We start from the raw sequence: 17,269 nt of genomic DNA, 5'->3' as shown, positions 1-17,269 counted from the left end.
GATGTCAATGTGATCTTTGGCAACATTAGTCATAATCACAAACAAAACAACATCAAAATGCAACTTAGAATTCATTACCATATGAAAGAAACCTTTTTTAGAAACTATTTTAATCAACCAGTGATTTCCTTCATTAAATCTCATGTTCATCAATTTTAGTAACCAAAACCATAAAAAACATTAAATTTGTAAGTCTTAAACTGAAAATCCTAAAATGAATAATCTCAAAATCATAACACTCACAAACAAACAACAAAGCAAGCATCAAATAAAGTTTAAAGTTGAGAATGAATGGATAAAAAATGAAAATGAATATAAAAAACGGTCACGAAAATGGGAGATAACGTACAGAGAAAGAAAAAGAAGACGAACGGCGTTACCTTAACAAAAGACGAAATCTTCCTTCAAAATGCAATCTTTTCCAACATTGATCGATGAAGATGGTGATGATTTTGGAGAGATGAAGTTTGTGAAGGTTTTAGCGGAAAGGAGAAGAGTCAGAGACTTGTTTGATGTGTCTGAGTGAAATGTGAGGATAGAAGGAATGGGTAAAATAGGGGTAAAATTGAAAAAACATAAAAACTTGAAAGTGAAAAGTTAAAACCGAAATTTGTTGTGTTTCCATCAAATTGGTCATTGTACACGTGTCTAACTGGATGACACGTGTACAACACAGCACATCATGCAGGACGACGCCTCAACATGACTAGATGACACGTGTGCAAATTCAAGGACGAATTTGAAGATTTACTCTAATTTGGTCATAGTTTGCTGGAGTCGAATTTCGAACTTTGTATTGTCAACTTTTAGGGGTGTTCACATTCAAACCGATTCAAAATAAACCGTATAAAAACCAAAAAATCACAAAAATTGAAACTTTATTGGATTTGTTTTGGTAACAACTGCTTGGATCGGATTGCATTTTGGATACGCTTTTCAAAATTGAATCAAAACAAACCAAATGCATAGAGATTAATACTTAGTTATATTTTTCTTTATCGTTTCAATTTTATCGGATGTCCCCGAAGGGACTACTTATTTATATTTTTATTAGTATAATATATTGTATTCATCTATTATTTGTTGTTTTTTTTTTATAATATTTTTTTTATAAAATTTAATCTACTTTTTAACTTTCTCATTGTTTCAAACATAATCAATTATTTTCATTCCTGATTGTTAATTTTGGGTATATCATATGTCATATTTTGCATCAAACCAATGATTTTACCGTATCTTCATAATAACATTTTCATAGATTTTTTTCACAAAATTGTATTTTGATATCCAAAATCCGATCCAGACTAAAAAACCACAAGATGGAGAGAGTGGAAAGGGTTCATGATAAATGAAAGAATGTGATGAGACACATGTGAGACTTTTTAATCTCAACCATTTATTTTTGAGATGATCATTCTCATCTAAAATAATCATTCTCATAATATACATCCTATATATATATATATATATATATATATATATATATATATATATATATATATATATATATATATATATGGGTTTGCTAGAACACTCTCACTAGTTTTTATGTAGGAGTGTTTTAGCAAAGCTACACCTTAAGATGTATTTAACCACTTTTTAGTTATTCACTTGCTAAAATACTCATTCTAAAAAATAAGTGGGTGTATTCTAGCAAATGCCTATAGGATTTGCTAGAACACACCCACTTGTTTATTTAGAAAGTGTGTTATAGCAACATGCATCTTAAGGTGTATTTATTAACTTTTTAGTTATAACTTGCTAAAATACTTCCACATAAAAACTAGTGGGTATGTTCTAGCAAATCCCATATATTTATATATATATATATATATATATATGGCCTATGTTTATGCTCGTTTTGACGCTATTTCTAGCTCAGGTAACTTTTTAAAGTTTTTGAAATACAAGCTCGAATAACTATTTTTCTCTATAAATTTACTCTAAGCAGCTCATTATCTTTTCAATTTAAATCTACCTCATAATTTTAGATAATTTAAAAATTAACTATTTATTTTAGTCTACATTTTTTTTTTGTTACAAATTTAAATTTCAACATATAGTTTGAATATTGAAAATAAAAATTAAATAAGTTTGAATAATATAATATTTTAAATCAGAAACAAACTCAAGGAGGAAAGAATAAAATTAACGCTAAAATATGGTTTTGGTCCCTGCAAATATGTCTCGTTTTGGTTTTAGTCCCTGTAAAATTATTTTGTTGTTTTTGGGCCCTGTAAATATTTCTCATTTTGGTTTTGGTCCCTGACCCCACTTTTGTGATGATTTACACACGTGGCACATGATGACTGAACCCATTTATTAGAAAAATAGTCCCTGCAAAATCGTTTGATTTTTAAAAAGATCCTTGTAAAATATTTTTTTAATAAAATAGTCCCTAGAGGGACTATTTTCAAAAACAAAATATTTTGGTTAAAGTGTAGTTTTGTCTTCTAGTGACATAAAAAGGGACATAAATCCATAAACTCTTACATACTTGTGGGACCTGTAACGCCCTAGTTATTTATTTAATTAATTTAAAATTATGTGGAGTATGTATATATATTTATATATGATGGTTTGATGATTTATGTGGAGTATATGCATATGTTTATATATATGTGATTTTTGGGTGATTTATGTGGTGTATTATTTTATTATATGGTTTATTTAATAATAATTAGAATAAGTATGAAATATTAATTATTTTGGAGTTAGGGGAGTTATTTAATAATTATTAAAATTAATGGGGAGCTAATGGAAATATTAGGGAGTTAAGTAAGAGGGAAGTTGGAAAATAGATGTCAGAAGCAGTTTACGTGAAACCAAGCCAAGGGAGAGAAAACCAGGAACAAGAGAGAAGAACCAAGAGTTGATCATTGCTGTGCATTTCTTCTTCAATTTCTAAGGTAAGGGTGGGGTTTACTTCAATAGAGTAGATTTTAAAGTCTGATTTTGAGTTTAACAGGTTTTGGTAAAAATTGGTGCTACTATTGATACTGGTGCTACTCATTGTTTTATTGCTATTGAATGTGCATATAAGTTGGGTTTGGATATATCTGATATGAAAGGGGAAATGGTTGTTGAAACTCCAGCTAAGGGTTCAGTAACCACTTCTCTTGTTTGTCTGCGGTGTCCTATATCTATGTTTGGTAGAGATTTTGTGATTGATTTAGTTTGTCTGCCGTTGACGGGTATGGATGTTATCTTTGGTATGAATTGGTTAGAGTTTAATCGAGTCCACATCAACTGCTATAATAAGACGGTGCATTTCTCTACTGCTGAAGAAGAAGGTGAGGTTGAGCTTCTGTCTACAAAACAGATGAAACAGTTTGAACGTGATGGTATTATGATGTATTCTCTAATGGCACAATTGTCGTTAGAAAATCAAGCTGTGATTGATGGTTTACCTGTAGTGAATGAATTTCCAGAAGTGTTTCCTGATGAGATTCCTGATGTGCCACCAGAGAGGGAGGTTGAATTTTCAATTGATCTTGTTCCAGGAACTAAGCCGGTGTCGATGGCACCGTACCGTATGTCAGCTTCTGAGTTAGCTGAGTTGAAGAAACAGTTGGAGGACCTGTTAGATAAGAAGTTTGTAAGACCTAGTGTTTCACCTTGGGGAGCACCGGTGTTGTTGGTTAAGAAGAAGGATGGTAGTATGAGACTGTGTATAGATTACCGTCAGTTGAATAAAGTTACGATCAAGAACAGGTATCTGCTTCCTAGAATTGACGACTTGATGGATCAATTGGTTGGTGCTAAGATATTTAGTAAGATTGATTTGAGGTCTGGTTATCATCAGATAAAGGTGAAGGATGAGGATATGCAGAAGACGGCCTTTAGGACACGTTATGGTCATTACGAGTACAAAGTGATGCCTTTCGGTGTTACTAATGCGCCTGGTGTTTTTATGGAGTACATGAATCGAATCTTCCATGCTTTTCTGGATAAGTTTGTTGTGGTGTTTATTGATGATATTTTAATCTATTCCAAGAATGAGGAGGAGCATGCAGAGCATCTGAGAATTGTATTGCAAGTGTTGAAGGAAAAGAGGTTGTATGCTAAGTTATCAAAATGTGAATTCTGGTTAGGTGAAGTAAGTTTTCTGGGTCACATTATTTCTGGTAGTGGTATTGCAGTGGATCCTTCAAAGGTTGATGCGGTATCACAATGGGAGACTCCGAAGTCGGTAACTGAGATCAGAAGTTTTCTGGGTTTGGCTGGTTATTACCGCAGGTTCATAGAAGGGTTTTCGAAGTTGGCTCTTCCGTTGACACAGTTGACCTGTAAGGGTAAATCTTTTGTGTGGGATGCTCAGTGTGAGAGTAGTTTCAATGAATTGAAGCGAAGATTGACAACTACTCCCGTTTTGATTTTGCCTAAACCAGAAGAACCGTTTGTTGTGTACTGTGATGCATCTAAGCTGGGCTTAGGTGGTGTTCTGATGCAAGATGGCAAGGTGGTAGCGTATGCTTCTAGGCAATTGCGTGTTCATGAGAAGAATTATCCTACACATGACCTGGAGTTAGCTGCGGTGGTTTTTGTTTTGAAAATTTGGAGGCATTATTTGTACGGTTCCAGATTTGAGGTGTTCAGTGATCATAAAAGTTTGAAGTATTTATTTGACCAGAAAGAACTGAACATGAGGCAGAGGAGGTGGTTAGAGTTACTGAAGGATTTTGATTTTGGTTTGAATTACCATCCTGGTAAGGCCAATGTGGTTGCTGATGCTTTGAGTAGGAAAACGTTGCACATGTCTGCTTTGATGGTGAAAGAGTTTGAGTTGTTAGAACAGTTCAGAGATATGAGTCTTGTCTGTGAATTGTCACCCCAGAGTATACAGTTGGGAATGTTGAAGATTGATAGTGACTTCTTGAACAGTATCCGAGAAGCTCAGAAAGAAGATTTGAAGTTTGTTGATTTGATGACTTCCGGCAATGACACTGAGGATAGTGATTTCAAAGTTGATGATCAGGGTGTACTGAGGTTCAGAGGTAGAGTTTGTATTCCTGACAATGAAGAGTTGAAGAAGTTGATTCTTGAGGAGAGTCACAAGAGTAGTTTGAGTATTCACCCAGGGGCTACAAAAATGTATCATGATTTGAAGAAACTGTTTTGGTGGTCCGGTTTGAAAAGGGATGTTGCTCAGTTTGTTTATGCCTGTTTGATTTGTCAGAAGTCCAAGGTTGAGCATCAGAAGCCTGCAGGGTTGTTGACACCGTTAGATGTACCGGAGTGGAAGTGGGATAGTATCTCTATGGATTTTGTAACTAGTTTACCGAACACTCCGAGAGGGCATGACGCTATTTGGGTTGTTGTCGACCGGTTGACGAAGTCGGCACATTTCATTCCTATTAATATCAGTTATCCGGTAGCGCAGTTAGCAGAGATTTATATTCACAGTGTGGTGAAGCTTCATGGTGTTCCGTCTAGCATTGTGTCGGATAGAGATCCGAGGTTCACTTCTAGGTTCTGGAAGAGTTTACAGGACGCCTTGGGTTCGAAGTTGAGGTTGAGTTCGGCTTATCATCCTCAAACAGATGGTCAGTCGGAGAGGACAATTCAATCATTGGAAGATTTGTTGAGAGTGTGCGTGCTTGAGCAAGGTGGAGCTTGGGATAGTCACTTGCCTTTGATTGAATTCACTTATAACAACAGCTATCACTCGAGTATTGGTATGGCACCGTTCGAAGCCTTGTATGGTCGGAGGTGTAGGACTCCTTTATGCTGGTTTGAGTCGGGTGAGAGTGTTGTGTTGGGACCGGATTTGGTTCATGAGACTACTGAGAAAGTCAGGTTGATAAGGGAAAAGATGAAAGCTTCGCAGAGTCGACAGAAGAGTTACCATGACAAGCGAAGAAAGGATCTTGAGTTTCAGGAGGGTGATCATGTTTTTCTGAGGGTCACTCCTTTGACGGGTGTTGGACGTGCTTTGAAGTCGAGGAGGTTGACTCCTAAGTTTATTGGTCCGTATCAGATTTCAGAGAGAGTTGGTACAGTGGCATACAGAGTTGGTTTGCCACCACATCTTTCGAACTTGCACGATGTGTTTCATGTTTCTCAGCTTCGGAAGTATGTTGCGGATCCTTCTCATGTGATTCTGAGGGATGATGATGTGCAGGTTAGGGACAACCTGACAGTTGAGACTATGCCATTGAGGATTGATGACAGAAAGGTGAAGTCCTTGAGAGGTAAAGAGATACCTCTTGTGAGAGTCGTTTGGGGTGGAGCGACTGGTGAAAGTTTGACTTGGGAGCTGGAGAGTAGGATGCGGGAGTCGTATCCGGAGTTGTTTGCTTGAGGTAAGATTTCGAGGACGAAATTCTGTGATTTGGGGAGAGTTGTAACGCCCTAGTTATTTATTTAATTAATTTAAAATTATGTGGAGTATATATATATATATATATATATATATATGATGGTTTGATGATTTATGTGGAGTATATGCATATGTTTATATATATGTGATTTTTGGGTGATTTATGTGGTGTATTATTTTATTATATGGTTTATTTAATAATAATTAGAATAAGTATGAAATATTAATTATTTTGGAGTTAGGGGAGTTATTTAATAATTATTAAAATTAATGGGGAGCTAATGGAAATATTAGGGAGTTAAGTAAGAGGGAAGTTGGAAAATAGATGTCAGAAGCAGTTTACGTGAAACCAAGCCAAGGGAGAGAAAACCAGGAACAAGAGAGAAGAACCAAGAGTTGATCATTGCTGTGCATTTCTTCTTCAATTTCTAAGGTAAGGGTGGGGTTTACTTCAATAGAGTAGATTTTAAAGTCTGATTTTGAGTTTAACAGGTTTTGGTAAAAATTGGGGATTTTGGGTTTTATGTTGAAATTGTAGTTTTTGAAGTTGTAAGCATGAATTTGGTGTTAGAAATAGGTTCTAAGTGCATACAGAAAGTTATTTTGCATCTGTAAACTGATTTGGGGAGTGATTGGAAGAAAAATGAGATTTTGGGGAAAAACCAGTTTTCTGTCCGTACAGAAGTTCATCGCTCGCCTCGCGAGCATTCATGCCTCGCCTCGCGAGTGAGCAACTTCATCACTCGCCTCGCGAGCAGTCCAACTCGCCATGGCGAGTAGCCCAGATTAAAACTTGATTTTTGAAAAGTTGTTATAAGATGTTTTGGGAACGGTTTAAGGTACCTAGATGATATTAATGATGAATGGTGGAAGTTTTAGGTTAAAAAGATGAATAGGGAGCTTAGAATTGGAGTTTGAGTGAGAAAATGTCACTTTTTCCCGAGAGTACCTGATTTCCACTCGCCTCGAGTTCGCCTTGAACTCGCCATGGCGAGCTAGTGTTTTTGGTGAACTCGCCGTGGCGAGCAGAAGTGCTCGCGAGGCGAGCTGTGCAGTGTTGAGTGCAGTTTTGCTTGCTTGGATGATAAGGTTTGAGTGTTGTTGTTTAGGCATAATTATATTTAATTGTGCATCATTCTGAATGGTTGAATCTCTGTGGTTGTTGATTGATGATGAGGAATGCATTGTATGTTGTAATTATTAATCATACATGTCGATTAAGTGGAGTCACATGGAGTTGCATTGCATGGTCAGTTGTATGTAGATATACACAAGTAGGTCCATTGCATATGCATAAAAACAGCGGTGAGGGCTTCGGTCCTGGAGTACTAGTTGCTCAACAGCGGTGAGGGCTTCGGTCCTGATGAATGCTTTAACCATTCAAAAGCGGTGAGGGCTTCGGTCCTGATTGGTACCACATGCATAATGCATTTCATTAAGAAGTCTAAGATGGTGTCTTAGCAGTGGTCATGTCATTTGCATGAGTCTTGATTGTTGTTTCCGTTTTATCTGATGGATGATGTTGATGTTGAATATACATTTATTTATAAATATTCATTGTGATCATGTTGTATTGTCGATGTTGTGGTAATATGTACATTGTATACATCCTTATTAAGTGGATTATTATGATGATGTTGTTGTGACTTGTGAATAAACTATTAATATTTGCAAGATGATATATTGAAGTTCTAGGGTGTTAGATTCAATTGAAAATTTAATATCTATATTTATTGTTGTGAATCTCACCCCTTCTGCTTGAAAACGTTGCCCTTCCTATGGGTAACTTGCAGGTGATCCTGAGTAGTAGGTGGTGGCTCAAAGTCGTGTCTAGGGCTCTGATACGTGGGATGAGATTTATCATTTTTGCTATTGTTGCTTTTCCTTTCCATGTATCAAATTTTGGAACTTGTGGTGTGGAGCCTTTTTGTTGTCTTTGAACTATGATGTTGAATTATGTTAAGGCCTTTAATGCCATAGATTATTGTTGGATGTTCATGAGGTTATGGATTTTGAAAACTATTCCGCTGCTATGTTTTCATATATATAAGTTGATTTGATTAAATAGTTTTATTTTCTATTTAAGAATTTTGAAATGACGTGTAGCATGCCCGTTGGGGGATTACTCTGATGTTTATATGCTATTTTATTGCTTTTGGGTAACGGGGTGTTACAGGACCTTTATTTGTTTTTTTATTTATGTGTCGTCTCACTCTTATTTGTGTGAAATTGGTCCATTAAAACAGCTGAAACACATTTGGTTCATGTCAAACCTTTATTATTTTATGTTGAAGCTGATCATAACGATCTCAACTTCAGTAGAACATTCAGAACTAAATGTAATATCTTTTCTTCACTTCAAATGTGAGTTGTTTGATTCCTCTTTATTCAAAATAAATATTGAAAAGTGTTGCATCTTCTTGAACCATGTTATGGCATATTCTTTCGTGTTTGGGATCGTGAATATGTTTATGATCATTTGTTGTTGTACTATAATTTCTCTTGGTGTTTGTTTATGACAGAACATCATATGATATTTTTGGCTATATTTTTAGTTATCTTCTTTGCATATGAAGACAAATAAAAGATCATTTAGATGAGTAGTCCATGGTTTAAGTCATTGTAAAGTTTCTTCCCTAATCATTCAATTCCATAGGTGTTTTGAGTATTATAATTTTTAAGCTTTAAATCCAATATATATATATATATATATATATATATATATATATATATATTACTTTATATCTTTTATTGCTTACGTGGTTACTTTTTTATTTTGGGTAAAATAAAAAATTAACAAAAACAATCATGTTTTATCTCATTAAGTGGATGTCAACTACATGAGTTAAACAATATCATATCGTTCAATCAAAAATTATGCATTTCTTCAATTCATTTATCTCTAGATCCTTCGTACCCTACCCTTGTTTCTCGTCTAATTCAGCCTTAAGTTAAATAAATGGAGAATTCAATATTCGAACATCAACTCATGCATATATAATACAATGTTCTTATCAACTAAATTATGTTCTTATAAACAAAGTTGTTTGGGCTCCAGTGGCAAGGACCTCCTTCCAATGACGTATCCGGGGAATACGAGTTCGATTTCCAAAAGAAACAACACTTGACCAATGTACATGCCTCTACGTATGAGGCAGATTAGTCGCCCACCTTTGATGGGTCGAAAACCGATGCAGCCAGAAAAATGTTCGTATAATTTTATTTTATTCTACGATTTTTCGTATAGTTTTTTAATATATAACAATTGAGATCTTAATCTTGATCTTATACATAATTTTATAAATAAAATATTTTTAGGTGTAGAACATGGTCTCACACTAAAATATAGGTGAAAAGAGACAAAAAAAAAAAGAAAGAAATTGAAACAGGAAATTGAGGGTGTGTAACGGCTAGTTGGACGAAGACAAGTAGATACCCAATACACAGCACGCTCCCCAAGCCCAAGCTCTCTCTCTTACACTTTTTCTCCTCTTTTTTTTTTTCCTTCCTTATTACAAACAAAACAAAAAAACAACGTTTTAATTCGTTCATTAGTAACAACACTCTCTGCACACAAAGAGCTAGTAGTGTCGTGCTACAGTAACATCCTCTGCTTGAATTAGGTTTTGGTTTTGTTCAAAAATGAACATCTTCAAGAAGAAAACCACACCCAAAGGTTCGTTCATCTCTCTTTTTCCACCTTCATAACTTCGATCTAGTTATTATTGTTAAGAACAAACTCGCGGTTGTTAAGATTCTGCTTTTGTTTTTGTCTATTGTTGTTTTTTCAATGACAGAAGCTCTGCGACAAAGTAAGAGAGAAATGTCTGTGGCAACAAGAGGTAATTTCATTATTAATTACTTTAATTTCTAATGCTTCTTATTTTACTAGTCTATTTTATTTTATTCAATATTTACTTGTATAATTTCTGAATTTATTTTGTATATCACAAATTTAATTGTTTCCTTTTGATTTTAGGGTTAATAGTGTTTTTCACCCCTGTAATATATGTCATTTTCGGTTTTCGCCCCTATAAAATTTTCGGTTTGATTTGCATCCTCGTAAAAAATAAAATTTCCGGAAAACACCCCTAATAGGCCATTTTCAGAATTTTTTTTCAAGAAATTTTGGTTTTTGAATGGCCTATTAAGGGTGTTTTCCGGAAAATAAAAATTTTACGAGGGTGCAAATCAAACCGAAAATTTTATAGGGGTGAAAACCGGAAATGACATATATTACAGGGGTGAAAAACACTATTAACCCTTGATTTTATATATGAATATGAATTGCTAGAATAGAAAAAAAATTACCTTATAATACCTTAAAATAATGAATATAATATAACTTATTGAAATCTATGTAGCATCGACACTTCTCACATTGTGAAGGCATGCCGTGTCCAACACATGTGGTTACATTCAAGTATTCCATTTTTCCAAATTATTACGTGTCGACGGTTCAATGTCTGTCCTGTATGTCGTAAATGCTTCATAGCTTATAATTCGTAGGGGGGTTTTAATGTTTGGAGTGGCACACTTATAGTTAAAATCAAATAGTTAAAGGTGAGGGGGTGGGGGGGTTGGGTACTTGGGTAGCTCATCTTATTTGAGCTAAGGGTTAAACAGTTTGGAGGTCTTTGGGACAAAGGAGTACATATTAATCTATCAACTAATTACTAACATTTTCGATTATAAAAAAAAAAATAGTTACATGTGAAATGTACTCAGAATTTGTATGAGTTAGCAATGCTTTATGGCACTTACAAATGGATTTACATTTACCTCCCTCCAAGGGCACTAGCGGAGCTCGAATTTGGAACCTCCGTATCCAAGACTTGTCGACTAGACCAAACCCTTGGAGTTCACTTGATATAATATTTTGATTTTAATAAAGTGGCACTTCTGCATCATTCTTAGTTGCTTCCTTTTATTCTTATTTCTGGATGTACATTGCAAGGCTTTGGTAGAAGCTAGCAACGTTTCACGTTCAAGTAAATTATCGTTTGTATAACTTTTCTTTCTTGTAGGAATTGAAAGAGAGATAGCATCGCTTCAGATGGAGGTAAATAGTGCTAACAGAGATCTTCTTAGTGATTTTACTTTCTGTTTCATATTTCCTTTTAGTGCTTAACTGCCTTGTCTGCTGCAGGAAAAGAAGTTGGTGGCAGAGATTAAAAGAGAGGCAAAAACTGGAAATGAGGTAAGTACATTATTAACGCTGCGATATTGATAACAGTCTTTATTTAGATGTATATTTGGGTGTTTTCATCTTAATTGGGATTAAAGGTGCAATAGAATCATTATAATAGTAATAATAACGAGTATTAATAACTCTTAACACCCACCCCCTCTCTAGTTGAGGCATAAGTGTATGTTTGATTCGGCAGTTGAATTGTCATAATCATGGAAACCCACACCGTGATTTTGTCAAACTCACCGCCAATCCAAACAAACAAACAAATATCTATCATTCCCAATTGGTCCTTAAGATCTTGAAACTGCTTTGTAGAAGAAAGTCCTCTAACCAACAAACCTACCAATTGATGTCCAGGGGAACACAGATTTAGTAATCAGACCTTTATCACCTTTTATTTGATGAATTGTTGTTCAATCCTGGCATTGACTTATTATGCTAAGTATTAGATTATGAGATAGGTGGTTTTTTGGTGTGCAACAACTTCTTAGAAGTTTTGTATTTAGTTGAGGTCATCCAATACAATCTTTAACTATAGTTACTGACATATTCCTCGAGCCATAGCTTGAAATTAAATTTTTGCATTTAAACGATCAACTAAGTTCAGTTTCTTACTATTCTAGAGGCAACAAAGTTTTTACACAAGCACATATAAGAGTATGAGGTTGACCTCCAATCGATGACTAATACTGCATAGTGAGTATATGTTTAGATTTCCACCACTTCTAGAAAATTCCATCTAACCGTTCTTGACTTGCTACAGAATATCCTTTATTGCTTGTTGTAAGTGCCATACTCTTGGCCATTCATGAATATTGATATTGAACATTATCAACTCAGAAATGTATTCATCATTCTGAACTGAAGAGTAGCCTTGCAACCCAATTTACTGTGTCCTTAAGAAGATCGAGGACATGTTTGATTTGGGAAATGAAGAGGCCTTGTTGCGAATAAGCAACTTCAACTACAAGTATTTTAGCTTTACTAAGTCAATTGTTGGCTTTTCCTTCGTTTATGAATCTCACCAATCAAGCACGAGAGATGGTTTCAATCATACGAAACATTATTCAATTTGCACACCATTCCTCCACTAAGGACATCATTCAAGCAGAATCCCTATATAATTCTCCTCTAAATCTTCATGAAGAAATGCCTTGAATATTTGCATTATTTAATTTAGACTGTTGCAACTCTCAGCTTTAATTACAAGCAAAAAAGAGTAGGATTTCTGACGGTGGTTCATCCTTGCTACTGGTGTAAATGTTTCTTTTTACAACTAGTTTGGCCTAATAACAATCATAAACATCGTTTTGCAAAAAGAAATTGGTATGCTAGGGGGAGAGGGTCGTCCAGTTAGAAATCTATTTATATAACATTAGAAAAAGTTAAAAATAGCAATATTATGATGTTAATTACATTGTTGTCTTTATTTTTGGTTGAATGGAGGGGGTTAGAATATATTTAAATGTAGTGAAGCACTATTGTATTATCTGCCCAACTGGAAGCAATTGCAGTTGTAATGTAGTGAAGCACTATTATAGTATCTGCCCAACTGGAAGCACTGTTAAATTTATATGTATCTGTGTGTATCCGAACTGATTTGGAATGCATGATATTTGTCGTATGACATTGCTAACTAAAGAAGTGTTTGGTTACAGGCTTCTACTAAAATCCTGGCTAGGCAGCTAGTTAGGTTACGCCAACAGATAACCAATCTGCAGGGAAGTCGTGCACAGATCAGGGGTGTAGCAACTCACACACAGGTGCGCTAAAAAAATTCTTCTTTGTTTTCAAGAGGGCTAGCTTGATTTTCATTTTTCATAATTTCCAAATTTCTTTTGTAGGCATTATATGCAAGCACTTCAATCTCTACAGGAATGAAGGGTGCCACTAAAGCAATGGTGGCAATGAATAAGGTATATTTTCTGGGTTGTTTCTGCTTTCCATTGTTCAAAATTTTGGACTACAATTATTTCTGTTTTATGGTAATTATTGATATACAAAATCAGTTTACAACCCAAAGGGTAGAGGTTGTCTTGAACTCTTGATATGCCTTTGCCAAAGAAACAAACAAAGCATTAAGTCCCATATTGTTGAGAGTAACTTAACTTTCATCGGATATCTTTGACAGAAGACTAGATATTTATGATTTCCATCCATGGTTTACACTTCAATACAAAAAAGTGTAAACAATTGTGCTTTCAACAATTCTCTGCTTGCACTGAATCTAAATTTGTAATGTGTTAGATGCTTTTCTGGCATTGTTAAATTTTTTTAAACTTTTGTGCTTATGACTAGAATGATAATAATCATTACCTTGCTTATCTTCTCAGCAAATGGCACCGGCAAAGCAGGCTAAAGTGATTCAAGAATTCCAAAAACAATCAGCACAACTCGACATGACGGTAATTTTATGCTTTTTTTGTATATTTGTAATATGTTATCATGCAAAATCAGTTTATTCTACACTGCTTTTAGAATTTTTTTGAGAGGGAGACTGTTAGTTGAGATGACAATTGCCATAGATTGCACACCACAACGAACAATTATTAGTCTTTTTTTTTCTTACTCCAATCCAGTGTTTCTCCGGTGTTAGACTGTTGGGAACTTTTGTGAAAAAATTTACGGTCTCTCAGCATTGCATGATCCACCCAAAGGTGGTGCTTAAAAGAAATTTGGTTGCTATAAATTAACAATATATTCCAGATAAAGAACTAATTGAGCGAACAACAATAAACTAGGAGTTAAATAAAGGTAACATGTTTAATTGTAAATGATAAGCAACAGAAACAACGAAATTGAAGAGTATGGGGTATAGTGATTTATGGAACTGTCATCAAGATGGTACTTTTCAGCTGAAAACGAAAAAAATTAAAAGAAACCTGCCACTATACTTAAGACGATAGTGGGTGTGGTTTTGGCACTGGACAAGGTTGTATTATATAGTGACAATAAATAGGAAAAATCACAGAAGGAGAACTTGAGGTTGGAATAATAACAAATACTTTTGAAGATTGTGGGCAATAGAGAGGTTGTTGTATTTCAAAGACAGTGAAATTAAGAGCTAAAGTAAACAACCAAAAATGAAGTATCCAAATGTAAGTATAAGAACTAAAATAAGTAAGGGTCAGAATATTGCTGTGACGTGGGCTTCAAGCGACATATTTTAAACTACCAAAAGGGGAAACTAGTCACAGCAATTGGGATTGCACCATGTGACTAGGAGGTCACAGGTTCAATTTATGGAACCAGCCTCTAGTGTTATGAATCATGGAATCCCAGGGATAAAGGTCACAGTGATCAGCAAGGAAGAGTGCATAAGAGTATTCATGTGGGAGATACCCATAGTGACTCATAGTAGAGTAAACTAGATTTGACAAAAGATGAATGAGAGTACAATAGTTGAGACTTATTTATAGGGGTGAGTTAGTCTAACTAACTCACAACTACCTAACTAACTAACTAACCATAATTTACATATAACCTAACTATGGTTTATTCATGTGGGAGATACCCATAGTGACTCATAGTAGAGTAAACTAGATTTGACAAAAGATGAATGAGAGTACAATAGTTGAGACTTATTTATAGGGGTGAGTTAGTCTAACTAACTCACAACTACCTAACTAACTAACTAACCATAATTTACATATAACCTAACTATGGTTTATTCACTATACTCTAATATCTAGCAAAAGCAAGGTAATGGTCGCTACGATAGATCTGCGATGGATCAAGTACTTTGCTGTACTCAACCACGGTGAGGCGAGAGCTTTATCAACATCAAATTCCCTTTTATTACACTTAGCTTAGTAATCTATTCAAGCAGATGTTGTGCCTGCCTTGATAACTTCATGGTAGTACTTAAAGCAGGCTCCAGCCATAGCATTAGATTATATTTATTTTTTTTCTCTCCAAAAATTTATAATGTTATCCGAGATGCAGATTGAGGTGATGTCAGAAAATATTGATGAAACTTGGACTAAAATATTTCTTTTCTCTCCAACAATTTATGTTATCCGAAATGCAGATTGAGATGATGTCCGAATCTATTGATGAAACTTTAGACAAAGATGAAGCCGAGGAAGAATCAGAAGAACTCACTAACCAGGTACATATAAATAAATGACTAACATAATCATATAGCAGCACTTACTATTACATATGTAAAGTTTCCTCTGTCATATCTGATTTTCATTTATTCATGGCAGGTTCTTGATGAAATTGGAGTGGATATTGCATCCCAGGTTTGTTTTGAGCCCAATATTTCATTATGTTAGTTAGAGATACAATATTAAAATCACGTGTTTTCACCCAAGGTTTAGTTTATCGAATAGTTAGTTCATGGCATGGCATCAGAGCTTTTATGCGTTTTTCCAAGAGTTTAAGAGTAGTTGTTTTATGACAAATCCTTTGTCATTGCGCTGATTCTTTAATTACTTTTATGAGTATTGGGCCTGATTCTGATTTTTTTTTCTTTTTCTTCTTATGGTAGTTATCTTCTGCTCCGAAAGGTCGGATTGCTTCAAGGAATGCTGAAAATGCCGCTCCAAGGTAAACTTCAATCTTATTTATGGAGAACTGTGTAGACACATCTACTTCTGTTATTGGTTGCGTTTCTAACTTCCCTGTTGCTTTGTGCATATGCAGATCAGAATCCCAAGATGTTGAAGAACTTGAAAAGAGATTGGCTTCTCTTCGAAGAATATAAAGATCTGCTACAGCTGTTGATAGATATGTTTCTTAATGTATAATATATAGCAACAATAAGATTGTATTAACGGCACCTCATTTTGTTTCTGATTATATTTGAATGTGTTAGATATAAAGTATAGTTGTGAGACATGAATGTATCACTAGCAGAAATATTTATAAATTCTGTGTGTTTGTTTAGGATCTATCTAATAAACATAATGAAAAACAATCCTAACTAAATGTTTCAAGTGGCAGTCAATAAGCTACTTCGGTCGGTACTAGATGCTAGACTTTTTTTTTTCTTGTTGAATTCTATCCGTACCGCAGGCACCTGCATAAGGTGTATGAGATCACATGGCATATTCTATTTTCTAGAGAATTTATTTGCAGCAAAGGTTTAAGAATGTAGCGACACTGTCCAAATTATGAAAATGGCTCTTATTATTTTCTCTTTTTTATTGTTCCTCCTCGACTTCAGTTTTTTGCCGGAGCCATTGCCAAGATTCATATGACCTTCATTACCACCACCCTTGTCCCTTCAATCACCATCAGTAGTATCTCCTCTTCTACTCTTTTTACTATATCCACCTCTTTCATCGTGACCATGTAGATTATAGGGTTCCCCTTGGCTAAGAAGTTGTTTTATGAAGGTTAATCAAGGTCTTATTAATAACTTATGGACAAGTATTGAAACAAGTAAGAAGCAGCTTATGAGCAGGATGGAGGTACTTTTACGTGTGCAGCATATCAAATTAAACATGGGAACAAATTATGGTTTTTTGTATATACATTAGCATTTTTTTACAGTTTGTATGCATATAGTTTCATTATTGGTAACAAAGTGATCATTTGTTTAGGATTTTGATTGTGTGTATCTTTCATGTTTTTTAATATTATTGATAATAAAGTTCAGTTATTTTTACTAAAATCTCAGTAATGAAAAAACTATCGCACTGTTGGTGATGATTTAAAATTTAAAATTGATTAAAGAAGTGATCAATTCGAATTGCACCGGAAATTAAAATTGAAGGTTCATTTTACAACATAAGATTTTGTTT

At 34.6% G+C, this 17,269-nt stretch overlaps 1 protein-coding gene across 1 annotated transcript; it reads left to right on the top strand.

The window, feature by feature from the left end:
• The first annotated feature begins 9,774 nt into the window (after nt 1-9,774).
• LOC25486687 (vacuolar protein sorting-associated protein 2 homolog 2) lies at nt 9,775-16,492 on the top strand. The gene is made up of 11 exons (XM_013608309.3): nt 9,775-9,998; nt 10,120-10,164; nt 11,350-11,384; nt 11,472-11,522; nt 13,175-13,279; nt 13,361-13,432; nt 13,850-13,921; nt 15,547-15,627; nt 15,728-15,763; nt 16,012-16,070; nt 16,167-16,492. The coding sequence occupies exons 1-11, from the start codon at nt 9,965-9,967 to the stop codon at nt 16,225-16,227; spliced, it is 651 nt and encodes a 216-aa protein (XP_013463763.1). The 5' UTR covers nt 9,775-9,964; the 3' UTR covers nt 16,228-16,492.
• Nucleotides 16,493-17,269: the final 777 nt, after the last annotated feature.

This window comes from Medicago truncatula, chromosome 2 (genome assembly GCF_003473485.1).
Source record: "Medicago truncatula cultivar Jemalong A17 chromosome 2, MtrunA17r5.0-ANR, whole genome shotgun sequence".
NCBI classification, from domain to species: Eukaryota; Viridiplantae; Streptophyta; class Magnoliopsida; order Fabales; family Fabaceae; genus Medicago; species Medicago truncatula.
This window is presented reverse-complemented; position numbering and strand designations above follow the sequence as displayed.